At 49.0% G+C, this 24,100-nt stretch overlaps 2 protein-coding genes across 5 annotated transcripts; one reads left to right on the top strand and one right to left on the bottom strand.

Annotated features, from left to right (window-relative positions):
- Positions 1 to 575: 575 nt before the first annotated feature.
- On the bottom strand, positions 576 to 23,948 carry Znf263 (zinc finger protein 263). 4 transcript variants are annotated; one of them, XM_090324850.1, is made up of 10 exons: positions 23,695 to 23,948; positions 20,732 to 20,878; positions 20,051 to 20,150; positions 18,313 to 18,618; positions 7,850 to 8,603; positions 6,422 to 6,602; positions 5,920 to 5,993; positions 5,530 to 5,656; positions 2,798 to 2,914; positions 576 to 2,070 (listed from the first exon to the last, which is right to left on the bottom strand). In XM_090324850.1, the coding sequence occupies exons 5-10, from the start codon at positions 8,528 to 8,530 to the stop codon at positions 911 to 913; spliced, it is 2,340 nt and encodes a 779-aa protein (XP_090180976.1). In that variant the 5' UTR covers positions 8,531 to 8,603; positions 18,313 to 18,618; positions 20,051 to 20,150; positions 20,732 to 20,878; positions 23,695 to 23,948; the 3' UTR covers positions 576 to 910. The 4 variants fall into 4 exon arrangements, with proteins under 4 accessions (XP_090180976.1, XP_090180975.1, XP_090180977.1 ...); XM_090324849.1 differs by lacking the exon at positions 23,695 to 23,948 and having other exon boundaries at positions 18,313 to 18,601; positions 20,732 to 21,020; XM_090324851.1 differs by lacking the exons at positions 20,051 to 20,150; positions 23,695 to 23,948 and having other exon boundaries at positions 20,732 to 21,020.
- Positions 14,179 to 21,538, top strand: Mefv (MEFV innate immunity regulator, pyrin). Its single transcript, XM_090324863.1, has 10 exons — positions 14,179 to 14,455; positions 15,309 to 16,061; positions 17,815 to 18,158; positions 18,556 to 18,651; positions 19,173 to 19,403; positions 19,792 to 19,814; positions 20,113 to 20,228; positions 20,424 to 20,456; positions 20,768 to 20,800; positions 20,955 to 21,538. The coding sequence occupies exons 1-10, from the start codon at positions 14,179 to 14,181 to the stop codon at positions 21,536 to 21,538; spliced, it is 2,490 nt and encodes an 829-aa protein (XP_090180989.1).
- Positions 23,949 to 24,100: the final 152 nt, after the last annotated feature.

A 24,100-nucleotide genomic window follows, 5' to 3' on the forward strand; every position in this document is an offset into this window, starting at 1 on the left:
GGTACCTGGCCTTCAATGAAGACTTATGCGTTCATTTCCTAAACACATTTATTACTATCCAAACCTTCTCAACAAGAAAAAGACATCTCAAGTTCTCTAGGATCCATCTTTTAAATATTCCCTAGGGAATCCATCTTTAATGGAACCCTCCACCCAGGAACAAGAAGGCTCAGAGCTCTTTGTTTTTGAACACAATGAGAGCCTAGTCTCTGCACAGGTAGATTAGTCACATTTCATCTGTTAATTTCTAGGCTCATCTGCAAGTTCCAGTTTACTGTTTGTCTTCGGTGTCTGGTTCCTTTTTGTCTGAAGTCACACGTGTGTTAACGTGCCCGCACAGCACTTCTGTCGGGCCACTGGGGAGGGGGCTGGGTGCCATGGTGGAGGTCTATCCAACCCAGAGGGGAAGAATATTTCCCCAAGACCCTGCAACTGACTTTTTCCAGTTATGTCCTTCAAGAAAGCCGGCATTTACAAATAACCTCTGTGGTCTCGAGCTGGATTCCCAGCCCAGGTCCCTCCTGGTTGGTCTCGAGGGGCTTGGGGAATGCAAATGTTTCAGGTAAATGTCCCGAGTAAGGAAGAAGGTAAGGGCCACAGGGACTCCCAACAGTGCTAGAGTCTGCACTGGACACAGCAAGACACCCACACCATACCTTGATTAAGCCCATCAAGAAGATGGGTGCATTTTAGGCATGCTGAATTTCCACATGGCCCCGAGCAGTTCACTTAAGAACTCACACTCTGCAGTCTGAACGTCTTTTTGTGATGATTCTTTGCTGCCTCTGTACTCCTTCTAAAGAAGCTTTAATTTCCTCATATCAATTACCTGGGCAAAGAGTGCCAGCTCTTAATAATAAGACCCCTCTATACAAACCATCTAATCTAGGGCAGAGAGATATCCCAGTTTCTAACCAGTGTGAGTTCTCTGATGACTCATAAGACGTGAACTCCGAGAGAAGTTTTCTCCACACTCGGAACACTTGTAGGGTCTCTCTCCTGTGTGCGTTCTCAAGTGACGAATCCGGTTGGAGCTATGCGAGAAGCTGTCTCCACACTCATGGCAGGTATAGGGCTTTTCTCCTGTGTGAATTCTCTGGTGCCTGATCAGGTTAGATCTGTGAGAGAAGTTTTCCCCGCAAAGGGTACATTTATATGGTTTCTCTCCTGTGTGCGTTCTCTGGTGTCTGGTGAGGTGCATGCCTTGCCGAAAGCACTTCCCACAAGTCAAACATTCAAAAAGTTTCTTCTCCACTCTGTGGGGCACATGGTTTGCCAGAAAGGGGGCACCCTCACTCCTCATGCCCTCTCCACACTCTGAGAAGGGGTCGAGTCTCTCTTTCTCATGGGTTCTTTCATGAATGACGAGGTGTGAACTCCGAGAAAAACTTTTCCCACACTCTGCACACTTGTAAGGCCTTTCTCCAGTGTGGATCCTTTGGTGCCGAAGGAGGTTGGAGCTGTGAGCAAAGATCTCCCCGCACTCGAGACACTTGTATGGCTTCTCGCCGGTGTGTGTGCGCTGGTGCCTGTGGAGGTTGGAGTTGCAGGAGAAGCTTTTTCCGCACACGTTGCACTGATAGGGCTTCTCGCCCGTGTGGGTACGCTGGTGGCGAGTCAGGTGGGTGTTCTGACTAAAGCATTTTCCACATTCAAGGCACTTATGAGCCTCCTCTCCCAGGTGTCCTCGGGGCAGCGACACAAAATGTGGGTGCCCACTGAAGATTTCACCACACTCCACACCCATGCACAGTCTTTCTGCCGCATGTATTCTCTGGTGCCTGATCAGGTTTGAGTTGTTAGAGAAATTCTTCCCACACAAGGGACACAAATGCAGTTTCTTTGGCTGCAGGTCCTTTGCTTGCCCCAGGCCTCTGCAACTTGTGGCTCCCACTAAGGACTGTTCCATGCTGTCCTCCAGAGGAGTGTCCCAGTTCCCATCTACCCTGTCGTTAGACCTTCCCTGCTCAGAACTCCAAGGCACCTCCCCTCTGTCGTGACCGGGGAGCAGTGTCTCAGAACAGACAGACTGAGAGCTTACGTCTGGATTCTCAAACTTGTCTTCCCCTGCTAGAGAAAAAACACAAACTTCTACATTATTTGGAGAAAAGAAAATCCTGCATGCCTACCAGGTCCGAAGCCCTAACCAGATAGTTGTATCTCAGTTTTCCAATCCTTGTAAGTAAAGCCCTCCACAGAAACAAGTGGGAAGGGGTGGGGCTATCGCCCAAGGAATCACAGCTCTGACTTGGAGTTTCCAACCCCTTTCCAAGTGTGTCACGAGCTAACTCCTTTAAGAATGGTGAAATGATCCGGACAGGGGTACAGGCAAGGGCGCGGTGGCTCACGGTAATTCTAGCTACTCAGGAGGCTGAATTCTGACATCAAGGTTCAAAGCCAGCCGGGGGACAAAAGGACCTGAGATTCTTATTTCCAATTAATCACTAGAAAATGGGAAGTGGGGCTTGGCTCAAGGCTAGGGTGGTAGCCTTGAGCTGAAGAGCTCAGAGACAGCACCCAGGTCGAGTTCAAGACATATGAACCCCCCCCCCCCAAAAAAAAAAGAATGGTTGGATTGAGTAGGACTGAAACAAGGAAAGAGAAAAGTGAACCCAAGTGCATGTGCCTCCTCATGGGGTTCTTCATGAGATGGAAAGTGGGGAGGTTTTCATGGCAGTGGTGGTGCACTGACCCCAAACCCAACTCTTCAAAAGCCTGGACAGAACACCCCCCCCCCCCGACACACACACCCCTTACACGCAAACATACTGGACAGTTGTCCCTTTCCAATCTTTACCTGGAACTGGGCTCCTGGAACCCATGCCTTCCCTGCAGCTCTGGATACTGGGGTCCCACGGCTTCCCTCCTTGTTCCACTTGAGCATTCAAAGCTTCCTGGCTGGGAATGTGCGAGTCTGTTCACAATTAAAGAAACACATAGGGCTGGGAATGTGGTTTGGTGGTAGAGTGCTCGCCTACATTCATGAGGTCCTGGGCTCCACTCCTCAGTACCACATAAGCAGAAAAAGCCAGCAGTGGCACTGTGGCTCAAGTGGTAGAGTGCTAGCCTTGAGCAAAATAAGCTCAGGCACAGTGCCCAGGCCCTGAGTTCAAATCCCAGGACTGGCAAAAGAAAAAAGAAAAAAAAAAAGAAAGAGAAAACAGATAGGTTCCATTATGGTTCTCTTCTATCAGCAGGGAAACAACCTTGTTTCCCTGTTCTCAGTGGGCAGAACTAAAGAATGCTCTGTCAGTCCGACACAAATTCCTCAGAATATACACTAATCTATTCCCACTGGTTACCTCTGAAGAATGAGGTTCTTGCTGGTTTGGTTTGTTTTTAGTAACTTCAAAACCTAGAAATGGTTCCTATCAAGAGAAACAAAAGCCAGCAGTAACTGTTTTGCAGAATTAGTACAAATAAGTTCATGGCTGTGATTCGCTTTATATGAACCTGATGAAACCAAAATGTGGTATGATCTTTGATTGGTATATACCTCAACATACCCAGACATACTGTACTCACAATCTTGTTTTAAGACTTCCCTCAACTTTCTGGGAAATCTCATACATTCAGAAAAGCTCTCTTGAATACCTTCCACCTAAATGCACTTATCACTTTTTCCTACTTGACAGGATCTTTTCTGGGGTTCTTTTGGTGCTAATCTTGGGGCTTGTACTCAGGGTGTAGGCATCGTCCCTGAGCTTTTTTGCTTAAAGCTAGCACTCTACCACTTAAGCAACAGCTTCACGTCTGGGTTTTTTGGCGGTGGTTAATTGGAGGTAAAAAAGTGTCCCAGATCTTCCTATCGAGCTACCTCTGAACCACGACCCTGATTTGTCTACCTCTTGAGTGGACAGGATTACACAAGTGTGATTACACAAGTGTGCCACCAGTGGCAGGCACCATTTTAAATCTCTCCATAAGAGTTCAACCGGGAAGCTGGGCACAGTGGCTCACGCCTAGCTACTTGAGAGGCTAAGATGTGAGGATTGAGGTTCAAGGCCAGCCTAGGCAAAGTCCATGAGAATCTTATCTCCAATTAACCATAAGAAAAACCACTGTGGCTCAAGGGGTAGGGCAGAAGCCTTGAGCTGAAGAGCCCAGGGATAGTGTCCAGGCCCAGGGTTCAAATCCCACAACTGACAAAGAAAAAAGAAAAGAAAAAAATAGTTCAACCAAGAAGAGCCGGGAGCTTGGCCTAGTGGTGGAGTGCTTGCCTAGCATGCACAAAGACTCAGGTTCAATTCCTCAGTACCGCATACATAGAAAAAGCCAGAAGCGGTGCTGTGGCTCAAGTGGTAGAGCTCTAGCCTTGAGCATGCCAAGGACAGTGCTCAGGCCCTGAGTTTAAGCCCCAGGACTGCCTGAAAAAAAAAAAATTCTACTATGAGATTCACTGTAATGTACACTTCATACAAGCTGACTTTGTGCACATGCATTATTTCCAAATTTCCACAAAGCCTCTTCCTGAATTTTTATAGGCTGTGACAACTAAAGCTGGTATGTGATATGTTGACATCAGTGCCTTTCATGTGTTTGTCCCTGAAAAACAACCTAAAAATACTAACAGAGCATAGAAGACCCAAGTGAGCTCAGAAGAAGGAATCAAAAGGAATCACAAGGAATTAAGAACTTAGAAGTCCTGGGACACCAAATGAGCATGTAGACAGGAGGTCACAGACCTTCATTTGTTTGGGCCGGGAGTTTGGCCTAGTGGTAAAGTACTCGCGTAGCTTGCACAAAGAGCTGAGTTCAATTCTTTAGTACCACATACATAGAAAAAGACAGAAGTGGACCTGTGGCTCAAATGGTAGAGTGCTAGCCTTGAGAAAGCCCAATGACAGTGCTCAGGCCCTGAGTTCAAGGTTCGTGACTGGCAAAAAAAAAAAAAAGAAAGAAAGAAAGAAAAGAAAGGAAAAAGCTGGAAGTGGTACTGTGCCTCAAGTGGTAGAGCTCTACCCTTCAAAAAAACTCAGGCCTTGAGTTCAAATCCCACCATTGCCAAAAAAAAACACAAAACTTAATTTGTTCTACTCTTAGAAATCAAATACAGGCTGGGAGTTTGGCCTAGTGGTACAGTGTTTGCCTAGCATGCATGAAGACCAGGGTTCAAGTCCTTGGTACCACATATATAGAAAAAGCTGGAAGTGGTGCTGTGGCTCAACTGGTAGAGTACTAGCCTTGAGAAAGTCCAAGGACGGTGCTCAGGCCCTGAGTCAAGCACCAGGACGGGCCCAAAAAAGAAAAAAGAAAGAAAAAGAAAAGAAAAGAAAAATAAAATATAGCTCAGACTCTGCCCAAGGCTCTGGCAGCTAGAGCTCAAGTACAAGGCTGCCTATGATAAGTCAACTGTGCCACAAGGAAGATGTTTCACTGACTTCATTTGGGGAACTTGAGACCAACTGATAAGAGTCTATTGTGGTCATTTTTTGGCAAAACTCAGAGCTTACAGCTGGGAGGTAATGTCCAAGGGGCAGGAATCTGGTCAGAAATGGCAGTTACCAACCCTGACAAAGAAGTCCTTACCCAGTGAGTCCAAGCTCTCATAGCTCTCCTGTACTGTGTCCCTGGAGAGGGCTCTCTTGCGAGGACCCTGATGGCCCCACTCTTCCTGGGAGATGTACACTGCCACGTCCTCTAAGGCCTCAGGCAACTGAAATAACACAAGACTTCCATTAGTCTATGGGCACCAAGAACTGATCAAGCAGAATCAGGGGTTAAATGGGTGAAACCCAGGAGTGACAAAGACATGTCATGAGGAAGAAGGCTCCCAGGCCTACAGGTGATAGGTGAGGAGATGAAGAAGCCGAGGGAGACATCTGATCACTGAAAAAGACCATCCAAGTACTAGAAGGGCCCCTCCCCAAAAGAAGCACTATAGACAGAAAGGACAGTCAACGGGAACCTTCACTTCACCTGGGGCCCAGTCATCTCCTTGTCTTCCATGTTCCCTTCAGCAGGAAAGAGAGAAAGCCAGGGAGCAGATAATGCTGAAGGTAATAAAGATCAGAATGAGAACAGCATTCCCACAACTTGGCAACTCTCGGATTACTACAACGCAGTATGCACTAACACCCAAGCTCTCATTTTAGGACTAAACAAAAGGTGATGAACGGGCGTGATAAATATCGAAATTGACAGGATCAGGAATGCAAGAAATCTCTTGTGCTGGCCAGCAGCAGTCCAGCCCCCGCCAGCATTTATCTAATTGCCTGCTCTGTGCAGGAAAGGGCTCTACGTAAGACATTCCCGCCTCTCCACTGTCCAACCCCAGCACACTACTTTTAGATCTTTCCTAATACATCTGAGAACCTCAGCCCCAGAAATTCTCTTGGGCATCTGTACTACATCTGGCTAGTGTCAGGGACAAGCCCAAAGCCCCTCCTCCCTCCCCCCTGCCCAGATAACTGTTCCTCACCCCTCTCCTTTACAGCCTTTTGGTCCCTTTTGAGGCTGGGGTCTAGCAGCTCCTGCAGCCTGGGGCCATGGGTTCGCTCAGTCTCTATTGAATCAAGCTTGAAGCTCGGTGACTCTCCTGCTGCTTCCAGTGGCAAAGGCTCCTCCAAAAGTAATTCTGTTCCCCGCCCTTGGTTTATGACCTGGGAACCAATCACATCACTTTTCATCACAACAGGGTCAACAGAAAGTGGAAATTAGTACAGCATCTGAGGGCAAGGCTTCAGCAGAGAGATGCAGACCATCTCTTTGGACTCAGGAAGAGAAAGGGTTGGGATACACTCAAATTTTTGTTTTGCTTTGTTCCAAAAGTATCAGACAAAGTGGGACAAAGTGGGAGTTTGGCCTAGTGGTAGAGTGCTTGACAAGCATGCACAAAGACATGAATTTGATTCCCCGGTAGCACAAACATAGAAAGAGCTGGAAGTTGTGCTGTAGCTCAAGTGGTAGAGCTCTAGCCTTGAAGAAGCCTAAGGATGGTGCTCAGGCCCAGTTCAAGCCCCAAGGCTGCCAAAAAAAAAGTGGAGCGGGGAGTTTAGCCTAATGGTAGAGTGCTCATTTAGCTAGCACACACGATGCCCTGGGTTCAATTCCTGGTTACCACAAACATAGAAAAAGCTGGAAGTGGCACTGTGGCTCAAGTGGCAGAGCGCTAGCCTTGAACAAAATAAAGTCCAAGGACAGTGCCCAGGCCCTGAGTTCAAGCACCAGGATGAGAAAGAAGGAAAGAAAGAAAGAAGGAAAGCAAGCAAGCAAGCATTCATGTGTGCATGCATGCATACATTGGGACAGAGAGATAGGATGGGATGAAGGGGAGAAAGTTCCACCCCCAGTGTATGTCTTCCCTGTACTCCTTTGATGTTCCTCACTCATTAGGTGGTCCCTTTCTAGATGTTTCTATCTTTCATTACTAGAAATGCTAAAGTTTGTCGCCCTGATGAGCCTCAGTTTTACATGGATTTTCAACGTTCCATTAATGGAGATCCAGCAGTGCAAAGGAGACCACACAGTTGGCCCTAACATAACAGAAAGATATTGAGCATGAAATGTAAACCAGCAGTGTCTTCTTGCTCTCCCTGTAAACCTCAAAACAGCCATTTTACCGTCATTATTTTACCAGTGAGAAAACTGAGACCCAAAGTGATCAAGTAACTGGCCCAGTCAAAAGCTCTAACAACTATTTCCAAACACTGCCTCGGGTGAAAACGGCATAATCTTCACCGTTCAAACGGGGACAATCTGGAGGAAAAACAAGGCAGCTGACACCACAAAATGCCCTCTTCCCAGAGCGTAAGGTCTACTCTGGGCACACCAAGTATAAGGAACTGAAGAACTAGGTCTCGGTTCTCGGGGCCAGAAGGAAGTTAAAACGGCTTTCTGTCGCTCTCACCTGCGGCCGCAGACTCCCAAGCTTCCTCTGCAAATCCTCCACCAGCGTCACCGCTTCTTCGCCGCTCTCGGGATGCAGCTCCTGCACCCGGCCCTTGATCTCTTGGGGGAGGATGGTCAGGAACTGCTCCAGCACCAGGAGTTCCATGATCTGCTCCTTGGTGCGGAGTTCAGGCCGCAGCCACCCATGGCAAAGTTCCTGAAGCCGGCTGAGGGCTTCTCGGGGACCAGCGGCATCCTGGAAACGGAACCGGCGGAAGAGCAGGTGGGAGGCCTCTGGGCTTGGCCCGGGGTCGGGCGGGGGCAGCTCCTGGCTCCAGGCGCAGTCTTCCTCCAGTTTCACTATCAGGAGACCTTCCTGGCCCGGAACCGAGGCCATCGTCGTCACCCTCGGGAGCCTCGGCCCCAAACCAGCTGCGCCCCTCTTGGCAGGAGCCCCGGGCTCCGAGCGAGAGCGGGCCGCCGGCAGCAGCCTGGGGGCTCCGGACGCCTCAACCAGGGCGGGGGGGAGGGAAAACCCGGCCCGGAGTGCTGGCCTGCGTGGGTCCGGGGCGGCGGGACGCGGTACCAGGCAGCCGCGGGACCCACGCAAGACTCCGCTCCCACGGCGGAAGTTTCCACGCGCAGGCTTAGGCGTCACGAGCCAGCAGTGACTTCTCGAAACCGACTTCCGGTTCCCCATTCCCAGACTCCAGCTCCCATTGGGTCACAGCCTTGCCAGACTCAACGCCGACCAATTACAAGGCGCGGCTTGCCTAAAGGGGCGGGACGAGAGATCGCCCAATTGGAACCAAGAGGTGGGACCGCGGGACTAAGCCTTCGGCCTGAGAGCGACGCTGTCACAAGATCCCCTGAAAAATCCTGTGTTCACGCGGTTTCCAGCAGCAACTGAACTAGGGCTGCTCGGCTTGGGAGGGTCGTCCTGCCCCTGTGCGCAAGGCCCGCCGGGAGATGTAGTCCGCAGCGCGGTGCTGCTTCTGCGCCTGCGCCCTAGCGATGGCCGGTCCACCTGATGGAGAGGCGTTCTTGGCCTGACGGCTCCGGATTGCGGAAACGCCTGGTTTGACGAAAGCTCCGAGCGGACACCTGCGTCACTCGGCCCGGAGCCTCGCTCGGCCCGGCGCCGATTGCAGCAACCGGACTCGTCAGCCGGCCGCGTGACGAGCTCGCCCCGCGCCCCGGCCCCCTCCGGCGCCCGGTCCGCACCCGGGTCCCAGCGCTGCCCCCCCGAGCGGAGCGGCTCGGAGCCGAGATCCGAGGATGGCAAGGCCGCGAGCCTGACCTCCAGTTAACCCCCAAAGGCCGTAAAAGGAGATTAAAACACTCATTTAGGAAGAAAAGAATTCCATAAGCCAGGCATGGTGGCTCACGATTGTCACCCGGGCTACTGAGACAGGGCCCAGGCCTTGAGTCCAAGCCCATGACTAAATAAATAAAGATCCAATTAAAAAAAAATCTCCAGACAGGACTGGATGGGATGGTACAGTGCTTGCCAGGCTTGCCTGAGGCTCTGAATTTAATCTCAAGCACTAGCACTGGGGAGGGGGGATGACACAGACATGAGTGCAGTGGAAAGGAAAACTTCTGGATGGAGAGCAGGAATGGAATAAAAGTGGGAACATCTGCCAGGCTCACGCCTGTAATACTCAGGAACCCAGACCTGAGTTTAAAGCCAGCCTGGGCAGCAAACTATGAGATTCTTATCTCCAGTGAACCACCAAAAGCTGAACAGCTAGTTGTGGCTCAAGTACTAAACACTAGCCTGGGGGAGAAAAAAAAAAAGTCAGGAGCGATGGCTCATGCCTGTAACCCTAGCTACTCAGGAGGCTCAGATCTAAGGTTCACGGTTCACAGCCAGCCAGGGCACTAAAGCCCATGAGACTCATCTCCAATTAATCACCAGAAACCAAAGTGGCACTGTGGTTCAAGGGGTAGGGCAGTAGTCTTGAGCTGAAGAGCTTAGGGACAGTGCCCAGGCCCAGCAAGTCCCATGACCGCCAAAAAATTAAAAAAAAAAAACAAACAGGAAAACAGGTATAATATGCAAGCCCTGAATTCAAGACTTAGGACTGGCAGAAAAATTATGAGAACCTGTGAGCTGTGAACGACATGACAATAAAAGCAAAGGGTTCTGTGTAGTCTCTGTGTTGGGTTTACCCAATGACAATTCGAAATATCTAGGCAGAGGAGCAAGAAGAAAGATCTCATCAATGCTCTGTTTTTGCTGTTAACTGCAACCCATCATACAAGCTATAGTCTTACTCTCATATTTAGCTTATAAAGTTCTAGAACCTCAAAAAAGAAAAGTTTTTGTGAGTTTCATTTGGCTTTGAAAAGCCCAGGGACATCAAAGCAATCTACAAGTCTTTTGGCTCAGAAGAGAACCTGTTGTAAACAAACTGTTACTGGGATTGCAACATATCCTGTTTTAGGCTGGAAAGCCCCTTTCCCTACCATGTCCTGCTGTGGGTGCCCAGAGCAGTTTCCCCACAAGCCAAGACAGTGTGAGAGATCTCCAAGAATTGGCAGCACTTTACATATCACTGGACCTCTCTGTGTTTCTCCATCTAGAAGTGGGAGGGACAAGGGGACAAATTTCTGGGGTCCAGTACAGACGTTGCTCAAAAACGTCAGTCAACACTCTGGGGTAATTGGAGAATTGACACATCTGCTATCAGCACCAAAAATCTGCATTCTAAAGTTCAGTTTTTAGGGGAAATGTCCTATGTGGAGGGAGGGATTCTTTGCAGAATCCACTAGAACTGGGAAGTTCTACAAAAAAAAAAAACAAACTAAAAGCACAACACTAAACTGCATGCTAGACGTGCTTGTAATCCTTACAGTAAGAGAGATTGAGGCAGCAGGATCTCGAGGTTGAGAGATACCCAAGCACTAGCACAAGACCCTGTGTCAATCAAAATAAGGCAACTGGACAAAATATCCACCAACCAGAACATATCAGCACCTTATTGCAACCAAAGGGGCTCACACACAAGTGTGAGCTACAGATGGCTGTGAGAGTGGCCTCTTCTGACTCCAGTGCTCAGCTGAAAAAAGGACATTCCTGATTAGTGAAGAAAGCTAACTATTATCATACAGGGAGAGAGTGTTGCTGCCTCAGGTGTTTTATTTATTTTTTTAGATGGGGTGTCCCACGTATGCAGAGCCTCTGGCTCAATCCTACCTCAGCCTCACAAGATGGAGTCTTACATTCATGCCTGGCTTTCTTTTGTTGTTGTTGTTGTTTGGGGTTTTTGCCAGTCCTGGGCTTGAGCGTAGGGCATGAGCACTGTCCTTGGGCTTTCTCAAGGCTAGAGCTCTACCATTTGAGCCTCAGCAACACTTCCAGATTTTTTCTATGTACGTGGTACCTAGGAATCAAAACCCAGATCTTCGTGCATGCTAGGCAAGCATTCTACCACTAGGCCAAACACCCAGTCACGCCTGGCTTTTTTTTTCTTTTCTTTTTCCAGTCCTGAAGCTTAAACTCTGGCCCTGGGCACTATCCCTGACCTTTTTTTGCTCAAGACTAGCATTCTACCACTTGAGCCACACTACAAGTTCTGGCTTATTCTGGTGTTGTGGTACTGAGGAATTGAACCCAGGGTTTCATGCATACTAGGCAAGAAGCCACATTCCCAGCCTCTTGCCTGGCTTTCTTTCTTGGTTTTTTTTTTTTTTTTTTTTTTTTTTTTTTTTTTTTTTTTGCCAGTCCTAGTGCTTGAACTCGGGGCCTGAGCTTAGGTTTTCCTCAAGGCTTTCCTCTATAACTTGAGCTACAGCACTACTTCTGGCTTTTTCTATATATGTGGTACTGAGGAATCGAACCAGGGTCTTCATGCATGCTAGGCAAGCACTCTACCACTAGGCCCAACTCCTGGCTCCCTTGCCTGACTTTCTTATGGCTGACACTTTTCCACTTGAGCTTCACTTCAAATCCAGCATTTTGGTGGTTAATTGAAGATCAAATCTCAAAGAATTTTCTTCTCAGGCTGACATTGAACTACACTTCAGGTTTTAGCATCCTGAGTAGCTAGGATTACAGGTGTGAGCCACTGGCACCTGACAGCTACAGAGCTTTAAAAGGATGTTTATGGAGAAAGCAACACTGGAGCAGAAGTGTTCTTGGTGGATGCCTTTCAGCATCCACACAACAACGTTATGACAAAAACTTCATGGGAAGGGCAGAAAGTGAAAACCAATATATAAAAGTAATGCCGATACTCGGCAAAAAAGAGCACAGTTTGTTAGTCACCACTGGGAAAATTGACTTAGGAAAGGAACACCAGTGAACCTTAAAATTACTAGGTGGAAGGCTGCAGAAGTTGTCACAGACTTTGGGAACTTATTACCTTCAAAGAAGAATATATCCAATTACACTAGAGAGAGCTGAGGGCACATCAGAGTTACCCACATCCTACTTAGAAGGAATCAATCACATAAATCTCACGTAATGGATATTCTATGAACTGTCTTTAATGTCCCTACTCAAGATGCTGAGATCTGAGATAGATTGGCTAGCCTCTTATTTACAATTAACCACCAAAAAGCTAGAAACGGAGCTGTGGCTCAAGTGGTAGAATGTTGGTCTTGAGCAAAAAAATCTCCTCAGCCCCGAGTTCAAGTCCTAGGCATACCTTCCCTCCCCACACACACACGCTGTATTAGTCTAGAAATGTTAAAACTTATTTTTTTTCATCTATACAGGCATATACATGTAAGGTCTTACACTGATTACAGAAATTAATAAAGAGTTCTCCAAATAATAAAAAAAAATCAGGGTCTTAAAAGGAAAAATGGAGGAAATGTGACATTTTGTAGTTAACAGAAGAAAATAGAGATTGGACTACTAAAATAAATTCAGAGGAAATGGCACTATGACTCAAAGTGAAAGCACTAGCCTTGAACCAAAGAGCTCAGGGACAAGTGCACAGCCTCTGAGTTCAAGACCATAGCCAACAACAACAAAAATGAATTCAGTCTCTGAAACTGACTGGAGAAAGGCTGTCATTAGAAATGAAATGTTACTTTTCTTGACTATAATAAATAGGATTGCTTACTTACTCGTTTTACTTTATTTTTTGCTAGTCCTGAGGCCTGAACTCAGGGCCTGAGCACTGTCCTTGGGCTTCCTCAAGGCTAGTGGTCTGCCACTTGAGCCACAGCACCACTTCCAACTTTTTTTTTCTATGTGTGTGGTACTGAGGAATCGAACTGGGGTGCAGACCCCCGCCCCTCACCGTGCATGCTAGACAAGCACTCTACCATTAGGCCAAACTCCTACCTCCTAACTATGATTAATTAAAACAATACTGTTGTATCCTTATTAGTAGTATTTAGGGGTTTTAGGGTATCTGGAGTAATAAATGATTATCTTTTTGGTTTTCTTAGTTGAGAAAAATAAGGAAAGCAAAAATACTGTAAAATAACATTTGGTGAATCTAGGTAAAAAGCATGTAAGTGTAATTTGTATTACACTCTCCATTCCCTGTGACTGTCAAAACAAAGGGTGGAGGATTAACCACAACAAAACAAGGACAAGCACATGCATAGCAGTGCCTGAGTGAAGTAGAGGCTGGCTTCCCATGTGATCCACAACTGCTTTGGAGCCAAGCCCCCAGCGTCCAAGCTGGACTGGGAGTTCTGGGAGTCGTATGTCTTCTCACTCAGGTATCTCCAGCATTCAGCAAAGAACCTAGAACATGTGTTCAGAAAATGTGATCCCAGAAACAAGGGCCTGGTCAGCTCTAGAGACAGATAGATAAGAATGGTGGTCCTGGGTACTGTGCCTGGAGGTGTTTGTGCTGCTAGGACAGCATTAACAAGGGTGCCACCAATCCTGGTGTTCTGGCATTCAACTGCTCCCTCTGCAGCCACTTGCTTTCTTGAGAAGAACCAGGCAAAGTTTAAGGGGCAGCCCTGGGGCCGAGGGGAGGGTCCGCGAGTCCTGAAAACCTAAGTGAAAGCGGTTGATGAGAGAAGCTAGCTCCCAGCATGGCTTTCTTCTCTCTTCCTCCTCCAGATCTGGGTCTGGACTTCAATTCCTGAGCCTCCCTAACAGACTTGCTCACCTCTCTTCCAGATAGATCTGGGGCTCAGGGGGAGGGAGGTTCACGTAACTGGCAAGACACACCCTTCGAAGAATCCTCTGAATTTGCAGAGAGGGGGGAGCCACGCACTCACTGTTACTCTCAGTTCCCACAGAGGCACAGCGCACTTCCTGTGCGTTTTCCATTATTTCACAAGATGTCTTTATAGGGTTCACTCTCCAAGTCCAGGTTCTTATTTTGTCAGAAGACAGACAACTGGCTCTTGCCCTTTTTGGCCATCATGGCCAAAAACCTAAGTGACCACCTTCTGAACACCCTGGAGGAGCTGGTACCCTATGACTTTGAAAAGTTCAAGTTCAAGCTGCAGAACACCAACCTGGAAAAGGATCACTCCCGCATTCCCCGAGGCCACCTCCAGATGGCCAGGCCGGTGAAGCTGGCTACCCTGCTGATCACCCACTACGGGGAGGAGTATGCCGTGAGACTAACCCTTCAGATCCTGAGGGGCATCAACCAGCGCTTCCTAGCAGAGGAGCTCCACAAGGCCACCAACCAGGGTAAGTGAGTGATCAGGCCCCTCTCTGACCCTCGTGCCAAACAGTCCAGGTTGAGGATGTGAAGACCCTGTCTACCACATCTGAGCATCTAAAGTCAAGCATGCTCTGTTGCTCTTTCTGGACTGTAGCCAGGCTGCTTCTCAAGGCTTTTAAAATAAAGACTGAGACGGGTACCGGTGGCTCACACATGTCATGCCAGCTACTCAGGAGGCTGAGATCTGAAGATCAAAAGTTCAACCAGGCACTAGAGTCCATGAGATTCTTATCTCCAATTAACCACCAGGAAATCAGAAGTGGTGTTGTGACTCAAGTGGTAGAGTGCCAGCCTGGAGCTGAAGAGCTTAGGAATAGCACCCAGGCCCAGCATTCAAGCCCCACAACCGACCAAAAAAAAAAAAAAAAAAGTAAATAAATAAAATAAAAAGAAAGACTGAGGGCAGGGAGTGTAGCCTACTTGGTAGAGTGTACCTAAAGTACACAAAGCCATATTCTTAGAAAAAGCCGGAAGTGGTGCTGTGGTTCAAGTGGCAGCGTGCTAGCCTTGAGATAGCACTCAGGCTCAGGCCTGAGTTCAAGCCCCAGGACTGGGGGAAAAAAATACTGAGTTTCTGAATGTGACATAGAGTCAGGAAAGGCAGTGGCTGAAATACCTCCTCCTAGGGAACACGTCAGTCATTTGAATAAACACTCATGGAAACAGGAGTCCTGAACTTGCAGAAAGGGCCTGCAAAACAATCGCAAGAACTCTTCTTTGACACCCTCTAAACGATATTTCAATTTTCTTTCTTTCTTCCTACCCTAAACCCACTGAGCGTGAGATGGTTTCATGTCTTTTATCTGGTTGTCTTCTCAGAGTATTTAATACCAGAAAGTGGCATGGACACTTCAACATGGTCCTCTTCTCGAGAGAACAAGCCCAAGAACCTGAAAGAACCAGAGGGTCTGGAAGGCGATGTGGCATCCAGCCTACAGTCCGTACAGCCTGAGGTGGGGAGAGCGCTCCCCAAAAAGTGTGCAAGCAAACGGAAGGACCCGAAGGTCCCTGAGGACACACAGAGCAAGCCATGGTCCAGGGTCCCAGTGCCAAACTCCAAGAGAAGCCCTGTCCCCACTCAGCTGGCAGGGGACAAGGAGAGAAGGGAGAGTGGCCAGCTCCGAAGGAACGCCAGCTCTGCAGGAAGGCTCCAGGGTCTCTGCAACGGGGTCTTGGGCAGAAAGGAGTCCAAGAAATCTGAGCAGTATTTACCTTCAGGAAAGAAGCGACCCAAAAGTCTGGAAATTCCCATCTCCTCAGGAGGAGAACCCCCCAACACAGAAATCCATCTGACTCAGGAGAAAACTCAACAGGAGAGAAATGTGCTTTCAGACTCGGCAACCTTCCCTCGGGGAGCAGCTAGTACAGAAGCAGAGGCTCCAGTGACCCAGGGAGGCTCCAGAAATCCAGGTTCCTCTTTGATCCTGGAAGCGAGGCCATTCGAGAACACACTTGCCAATGCTGGAGAGAAGAAATGCACAGCATCCTGGGAGGAAAATGGAATCGGGGGACCAGAAATCTCCAGTCCCCTGGTGAAGATGTCCTCAAATCCAGATGAACCCTCATCTCCAGGTGAGAAAGGAGGTCCTTAGGATTATGGTGGCCTGTACAGGTGTACTGTATTTCTATCACTGCTGTACCTGGGTGCCTCCTAGGGTCCCTTTGCAAATCAGATGCAGGCCATTGATGCAGAGGCGGGGGGAGTGGTGGAGATCATCACAAGATGTTGCATCAATTACATCTAATTTAGATTTGTTCCTGGACCCTCAGGAGATTCTTCTCTAGAATTTACAGGTGTCAGGGGCTCCTGGTTGAAAATCTATAAAATACTGTATAAAAAATAGCCCCATCACACTATTACCTTAAGGCACTATGTGAGATTGCCATTTGTCTTTGACAGGGGAGGGTTCAACGATGGGAGAAATCCTGTCTCTTTTTGTTGTTGTTATTGTCTGTGGGACTTGAACTCTGGGTCTGGGTGCTGTCACTGAGTTCTTTCGCTTAAGGCTAGTGCTCTACCACTTTGAGCCACAGCACCACTTATGGTTTTATAGTGGGTCACTGGAGAGAAGAGTCACATGGACTTTCCTGCTTAGGCTGGCTTTGAACCATGATCTTCAGAGCTCAGCCTCCTGAGTAGTTAGGATGACAGGTGTGAGCCCCCGGCCCCCTGCTCTACTGATGAGTTAGTCATCAGGATGCTGGGGCTTTTGTTACAAAAAACCCAAATAGCATACAAAATGAAACCATTTGTTCCTCTTTCATAGAATATCATGCATGTGGTCCAGGACAGATCTATGAGCCAGGACTCAGAGTTTGTTCTGAAACTCACAGCCCCAGAGGGGGATACTCTCATTCCAGACAACAGAATAGGAGGACAAAGAGGAATAGCATCATTTTGGAAGGCTTCTTGAAGTTTCCAGAAGCTGCTTAAGACACCTTTTTTAGACGTCTTCCACCACAATGTAATAGAAAGACAAGTTCTAACTCTGAGTTTGGGGTGGCAAGGTGAGAAGCAGCCATTTAAATATGCAATTCATTCTATGACAAGGGAAGAAGCATGAAGGTCCACTAGCAAACTCATTTCCGCTGTGACATGAATGCCTGGAATAGGAAGGGGAGAAAGAAAGAATGGATTCTGTGTGTGTGTGTGTGTGTGTGTGTGTGTGTGTGTGTGTGTGTGTGTGTGTGTCCTGAATGATTCCTGAAGCTACCTACTTGCTTCTGGGGCCCTGGGCCTCCCTCGGCCAGCAGCTCAGTCCACTGCCCCCGCTAGCAGGCCTTTATGAAGCCACTGTGAGAAACGCTGGGGTAGAGGCATTCGTCTTCTTTGTGCAACGCATCCCCTATGCTTATTGCCTTACTTAATGCTTCTTGAACTTGGATGTGGGCAGTGATCCACATGCACACTCATTCCTCACCCACCCTACCAACGCTTACTGTGCACTCTCCCGGAGACTCTGCGAGGAGCTGGCATTGGTCTCCCATCCCAGGACTTCCCACTTCAGCATGGCAGCAGGGGGTGGCAAAGCAAATACTATTAACGTATCTTACTTGCTTTTATATTCTATGTATCTGTGCAGGGAAAAGGCATAGGATATACAGCAAAGGACTATGGATCTAAAAGCGGGGGGAAAAAAATTCAAGTCACAGTTCTGGCCCTTAGCTCTCAGTCCCAGTGACATCTTCACTGCTTCACTTGGACAGAAGTCAGGGCAGAACGGACAAGGAAGTAGACTGGGTAGCTCCAGAAACACATGTGTTCTAAGTCCAGGAGCTCTTGTAGACCATCACACAAGTGACTTTCCCACTGCTATCTCCCCAGGGAGGCCACAGGAGGAGGCTGCAGGTCATCTCTGCCACACCCAAGATGGAGACGTGCAGGGTGACACGTGTGTACAGGGCTCCTGCAGCTGCCCCCCTGTGCCTGAGGATCCCAAGGCCACCGAACACCATTCACTCATCTGCCCTCAGTGCCAGGCCGCACTCACAGGGAAGGGCTCCGGAGAGCCCAGCCTCCAGCCCCCCCCACACTGCCAGCACCACCAGCAGGTACGGCTGCTCTTCTGTGAAGACCACAAGGAGGCCATCTGTCTCATCTGCAGGCTGAGTCAGGAGCACCGAGGCCACTGGGTGCGCCCCATCCAGGAAGCAGCCACAGAATACAGGGTAAGTGTCCTCTGCCTGACACATCAGACTCTCCCCTCCTTGTTTCATTTCCTCAGCCATTCTGTGGTATGGGCGCACTGGTCAGGATTCTTGAGCTGTAAATAGCTATAAAAAATACAAACCAAGCCAGCAAAGACAGAATTAACTGACTTACACTGCTCAGAAGTCTTGTGGTTCTGGTTTCAGGTATGGCTGGATCCAGAGGCTCCCAGGGGCTGTCTGCTTGGCTCTGTTTCCCTTGGTGATAGGCACACTGTTTTTTCCTGAGTACTTTTCCTCATGTTCTTGACTATGGCGCTCTCTATTTTGTTCTCGGAAGCAGCTTTTCTCCCTTTAGAATTATACCAGCTAGCGATGGCATGAATTACGTCTGTCTCATGAAGTGCTCTTTCTCCAGGAGCAGATTCAGAAGCAGCTAGACCATCTGAAGAAACTGCGGAAATCTGGGGAGGAGCAGAGACTGCAAGGAGATAAGAAGAATGGAAACCTCCTGGTAAAGCATCCTGCCCGAGCACCTGCCCGCCACTTCTAGAGATGGAGGGCTTGGGCTGGAAGCAAGCAGGGGTCCCTGAGACGGTGCTTGGTGCAGCAGTATGGCCCTTTTCTCCGGAAGAAGGAAAGGTTGCTCAGGAACAGTGCCATCTCTATGAAGGTGTTCTCTGTGTGTTTCTGTGTCTAAAGTCCCCATGTTACAAGGACACCAGACAGATGCTGGAGCAGGAGTCTTATCTCCAAATAGGATTACATCCGGAGGTGCTGCAGGTTCCAAACAAGAATTTTCTAGGGGAAATTACTGAGCCTCCAACACAAGGCTGAAGATTATTTCTAGGAGCTAGCCCATTACCCTCAGACTGTCACAATGTTTCCACTCAATACTGCTCCCACTTCTGGAGCCTTTAAGAGGCTGGGGAAGATCTGCTTCTTGTCCTCCTCTAGGAGATGGAGTTCTGAGGCTGAACACACACCCTCACTCCACAGCTCAAGCCGCTAAATCTGCCTGTCTTGCTTCCCCAGAAACAAACTGAAACCCAGAAGCAGAAAATCCGGTGCCACCTGGAGAAGCTGTCCTGCTTTATGGAGCAGCAGGAGCAGCTCTTTGTGGCCTGGCTAGAGGAGCTGCACCAGACCATAAGCAGGGCCTGGGAGACCTACGACACCCTGGTAGCCAGGGACATTGACAGCCTTGATGCACTCATTCAAGACCTAGAGGCCAGAAAGGACCAATCTGAATGGGAGCTCATGCAGGTGAGGGCTTCTGGACCTGTCCTTTACCTGCCCACTGTGCCCAGGGGGAATGAATTAGGCTCCTGTCGCTGCCATTAGCTCTGACAAAGACAAGACGCAAGGCTCCTGAGGCCAGAGGTAGCATCCTGGTAACTCATAATGCCTGTAAGTCCCAGACTACTCCCTCTTGGGGGCACAGGGCACTCCTGACATTGTTGAGAAGATGTCAATAGTCAGGGTTTGAGTGGCGTTGCACTGTGGGCTCTGGCAGGGCTACTGCCTGGGTGATGGGAGTTAGCACAGAGACCTGGGAGTCCTACTAAGGAGGGAGCCGAGGAGGGGGAGGCACAGAGGCACAGAGGACCCAGTGCACTGGTAAACAAGAGCGCTTTCCTCTTTTCTCTCCTAGGACATTGGCGGCACCTTGCAAAGGTACGCAGACATCTCTGGTGGTGTCCCCATGTTTTCCTGTTTAGAGGGAAGCATTTGGTGAGGCAGTCCCTGGAGGGAGCTGGGTGTGTGACTCAGAGCTCCTCCTTCCTGGATTTGTGTGGGGAGAATGGGAGCCTGGGCAGGAGGGAAAGCATGGGGTAGAAGCCTGGGAAGAATGAATTTAGGCCAGTCCAATTGAACTCGGTAATGGCTTCCCAGAGATTACATTCATTTACCTTATGAAAACTGCCCCACAGAGCTGCCTCCCTTTGGCGACAGTCCAGTCTCTTGTCTCTAGGGCGAGGACAATGACAATCCCTGAGCCATGGGCCATACCTGAAGATATGAAAGAAAAGATCCACTTGCTCCACAAGAAGTCAGAGTTTGTGGAGAAGAGCATCCAGCGCTTCTCTGGTAGGTGCATTTGGGGTTAGATGGGAGGGAAGAGCTTGACCAGCTCCTACCTGAAACCTAGGTATCCCAGAATACCTTTGTTTCCCTTCTCCATCTCCCAAGACCTTTATGACCCTGCAACTTCCCCTGGATCCATTTCTACAAAGGGGGCCTAACTGTGCTTCCCTGTATGCTCTCTCCCCTTCCCCTATTTAGAAGCAATACGTTATGAAATGGAAACCTTCAATGGTGAGTATGGTGGTACAGTGTGATTGTCCCGGGGTTACTGTGACAGTCCCCATGCTGTGTACTCGGGGCCATTATTTAGAGAAGAGAAAAACTTCAGCAACAAAAGCAGGCCCCCTGGCTGTGAAGTCACTTTGCGCCTGCCTTGTTAGCTGAGTGAACTCCATAGATGGGAGCGGGTGCCTGGGAAGCCTTAGGGCCTCCCCTAACATAGGTCCAAAGCAGGAGAATCCGTAATAGGGACAGCCTCATTCAGGTCTTCCGATGGGAACACTCACCATCTTATTCCTCTCTACCTCTTTCATTGTCTGTAGTTCCGGAACTGACTGATGCTCAGAAACATGCTGGTAAGTGTTCAGATGGAGACAAATAGTGTTGGCCGGCTGGGACTCGGTGTCCCCATCACAGCAGCCCTGCTCTGTCACCTGGCGGGTGGGTAGAATCTAAGGTGACTACTGTCCACAAAAGCCCTCATGCGAGGTATTCTTGTTCTCGATGCAGCTAGCGTAATCCTGGATCCAGCCACTGCCCACCCTAACCTCATCTTCTCCAATGACATGAAGAGCGTGAGACTTGGGAACAAGGGGGACCGGCTACCTGAGAGCCCAGAGAGATTTGACAGCTGCATCATCACACTGGGCTCTCCTACCTTTCTCTCTGGCCGCTGTTACTGGGAGGTAGAGGTTGGAAACAAGACAGCGTGGGTCTTGGGAGTGTGCAGAACAACCATAAACAGGAAGGGGAGCATGACTCTATCACCAGAGAATGGCTACTGGGTGATGATGATGATGAAGCGAAATGAATACCAGGCATCCACCATTCCCCCAACCCGACTGCAAATAAGAGAACCCCCCACACGGGTTGGCATTTTCCTAGACTACCCAGCTAAAGGTATTTCCTTTTATAATGTGACGGCCAGATCCCACATCTACACGTTCACTGGCCTCTCCTCCTCTTGGCCCCTTCAACCTATCTTCAGCCCTGGGACACATGACGGAGGAAAGAACACCGCTCCTCTGACCATCTGCCGAGTGGAAGGCCAGGGGCTTAAGCGTTCATCATTACACCTCCATTCTGGCTTCTGATCTTGTATTTGCATTCGACAGTCACTAACTGCATACCAACTAGATTTGATCTGGGTACCTGTGGCTCACAACTGTAATCTTAGCTACCCAAATGGTTGAGATTTGGGAGCTGTGGTTCAGAGTCAGCCTTGACAGCCAAATATGTGAGACTCTTATCTCCAATCAACCAGTAAAAAGTTGGGAATGGAACTGTGGTTCAAGTAGCAGAAAACCAGCACTGGGTGCAAACAGCTTAAGGATAGAACCCTGGCCCTAAATGAAAGCCCAGTACCAACACACACACACACCCCAACCACTAGATTAGAGCTACTATATTACAATGAGCCAGTGGTTTGCGCTGTAAGATCTGAGGATTGTGGTTCAAAGCCAGCCAGGGCATGAAAGTCCATGAGACTCTTATCTCCAATTAACCACCAGAAAAATCAAAAGTAGTGCTGGGGCTGAAATGGTACAGCAGTAGCCTTGAGCTGAAGAGTTCAGGAACAGCACCCTGGCCCAGAGTTTAAGCCCCACGACCAACCAAAAAAAAAAGAGATGTAATGAATACGAACATAATCTTAATGCCCAGGGAATTTGTGGAACCATAGCAGAGACAGGTAAGTTAGTGCTAGTGAGCAAAGGTGGTGAAGACACATGTTGGTGGCACCCAGTGGATTTCAGAGGAGAAAGTACATGGTACATGGCTGTTAGGTAAAAAGCATGTATGATTTAGTACTCTCAGATGTATCTGAAAGATGGGATTCTGCTCACATTTTCCTTTCCCACTGCCAGGGACATATCCCTCATTCTCCATCTTCCCTGTCTTGAGGATTCTGAAAACCTACAGAGGATATAAGCAGACTGTATTGTTACAAAACCATTACATGGCTGGCTGGATTAATGCAGTATGACTCCCAAGAGTACTGAATGGACCTCCTAAATAAATCAAGTAGAAAAACTGACCATAATTGCATTTGTTACTCCACTGATCACTGTGGTATTACGTTTCTCTAATAAATACCACGTTTTTCAGCTGAAATCCAATGGAAAAACACAACTTATTCTAAATGTCACATTATTTCGTCTTGGTTTGTATTAGAAAAACGTGAAATACTGGGAGTTCTACCTGTATCTTCCCCACTTAAAGAGAAGTAGAGTTGGGTGTTGTGGCATAATTATCTAGGCCAGAGTTTACAATGTTTAAGTAACTATGGAGGATGCAAATGAGGTCTAGTGAATGTGCTCAGGTAAAAGAGCAAATCATAGTATGAGAGGCAAGGCAGAATGTGTTCATACTATATAGGATAACACTATTATTTATTTTATTTATTGTCAATCATGGGACTTTAGCTCTGGGCCTCGGTGCTGTCCCTGAGCTCTTCAGCTCAAGGGTACCTCTCTACTACTTGAGCCACAGCACCATTTCTGGTTTTCTGGTGGTTAACTGGAGATAAATCTCTAGGTCTTCTGTGACAGAGCTGATCCTCAGATTTCAGTCTCCTGAGCAGCTAGGATTACAAGTATGAGCCACTGGCACTCAGCTTATTGTTATTTTCTTTTAATCGTGTTATCCAGGAGAGGTGGCATCTATCTATATAAATCTTAGTGCTTGGAAAGGTGAGGCAGGAAGATTTCAAGTTCAAAAAGGGGAGTGGTAGGCTGAGATCAGATTGTGGGAGAGAAGAGAGGAATAGGCTCATACTGCGGATGTTTATGTATATGGAGGACTGAAGGCAAATCCTGTTATGGAAAAGGGTGGACTCAAAAGGCAAGAATGAAGGCTGATAAGGATACAGATCCCAACAGACCAGATGAAACTTTAATGAAGGTTAAAGAAGGGTGCTATGGAGGATGAGGATTTAGCTCAGTGGAAAAGCCAAGGCCCTGAGTTCTGTCCTCAGCTCTGGGGGGTGGGGGGAAGGACGTGGAGAGACAGGCGTCGTAATAGTGGCAGTGGCGGAGGGAATTAAGCAGGTGGAAGTAGAAGGCAGCTGGAGAGATGAAAAGTTTCAGGAGGTGCCTTGACGGTCTGTGGTTAATAGCGTGGCCAAGGGTGGCCTGTCCCGTTTCGATCGCGATTCACAGTGGAGAGTGTCGGGAGGGGGTGGGAAGGGAGCCGGTGGACGCGGCCACGGGAGCCACACGGAGGTAACCCTGCCCACGGACTGTTTCCAGACCTGATTCCGTGCCCGGGAGCGAGCCGAGCAGCGGGCGGGAGAGACGCCGTGCAGGGCGTCAAACGGGGACCCGAGGCAGTCTGAGGAGATGGGCCTCCCGGCGGCACGGCTGGCGCCTTTTCCTGGCGGAGGAGGGCAGGGAAGAAGGGTCCCCCAGCCCCACCCAGCACGCTGCCTCGCCGGGAACCCGGGCGCACCCGGCTCGCGCGGACTCCGCGGGGACGGCGCTCCAGATGGGGCTTCCAGGAGCCGGCAGGCCACTTCCGGGCCCGCCGCGGCCGGAGACGCCCGGCTTCCGGCCCGGCTTCCGGCCCGCCCTCCGCCCCGACTTCCGCCCCCCGCCGCCTGACGGGCCTCCGCGGCTGGAGGAAAGCTGGCCGCCACGGAGAGCGCCAGCCATCCCTGG

Source organism: Megascapheus bottae, chromosome 36, assembly GCF_031878675.1.
Source record: "Megascapheus bottae isolate mThoBot1 chromosome 36, mThoBot2.hap1, whole genome shotgun sequence".
Classification (NCBI taxonomy): Eukaryota; Metazoa; Chordata; class Mammalia; order Rodentia; family Geomyidae; genus Megascapheus; species Megascapheus bottae.

Coding starts and splice junctions, on each gene's coding strand:
- Znf263 (XM_090324850.1), bottom strand. CDS start 8,530: ATGGGGAACCGGAAGTCGGTTTCGAGAAGTCACTGCTGGCTCGTGACG. Junction 6,603..7,849: donor TTGGGAGTCTGCGGCCGCAG/GTGAGAGCGACA, acceptor ATTGGTTCCCAG/GTCATAAACCAAGGGCGGGG. Junction 2,915..5,529: donor TGAGAGCTTGGACTCACTGG/GTAAGGACTTCT, acceptor AATTGTGAACAG/ACTCGCACATTCCCAGCCAG.
- Mefv (XM_090324863.1), top strand. CDS start 14,179: ATGGCCAAAAACCTAAGTGACCACCTTCTGAACACCCTGGAGGAGCTG. Junction 19,404..19,791: donor CTGAATGGGAGCTCATGCAG/GTGAGGGCTTCT, acceptor TTTCTCTCCTAG/GACATTGGCGGCACCTTGCA. Junction 20,801..20,954: donor TGATGCTCAGAAACATGCTG/GTAAGTGTTCAG, acceptor TTCTCGATGCAG/CTAGCGTAATCCTGGATCCA.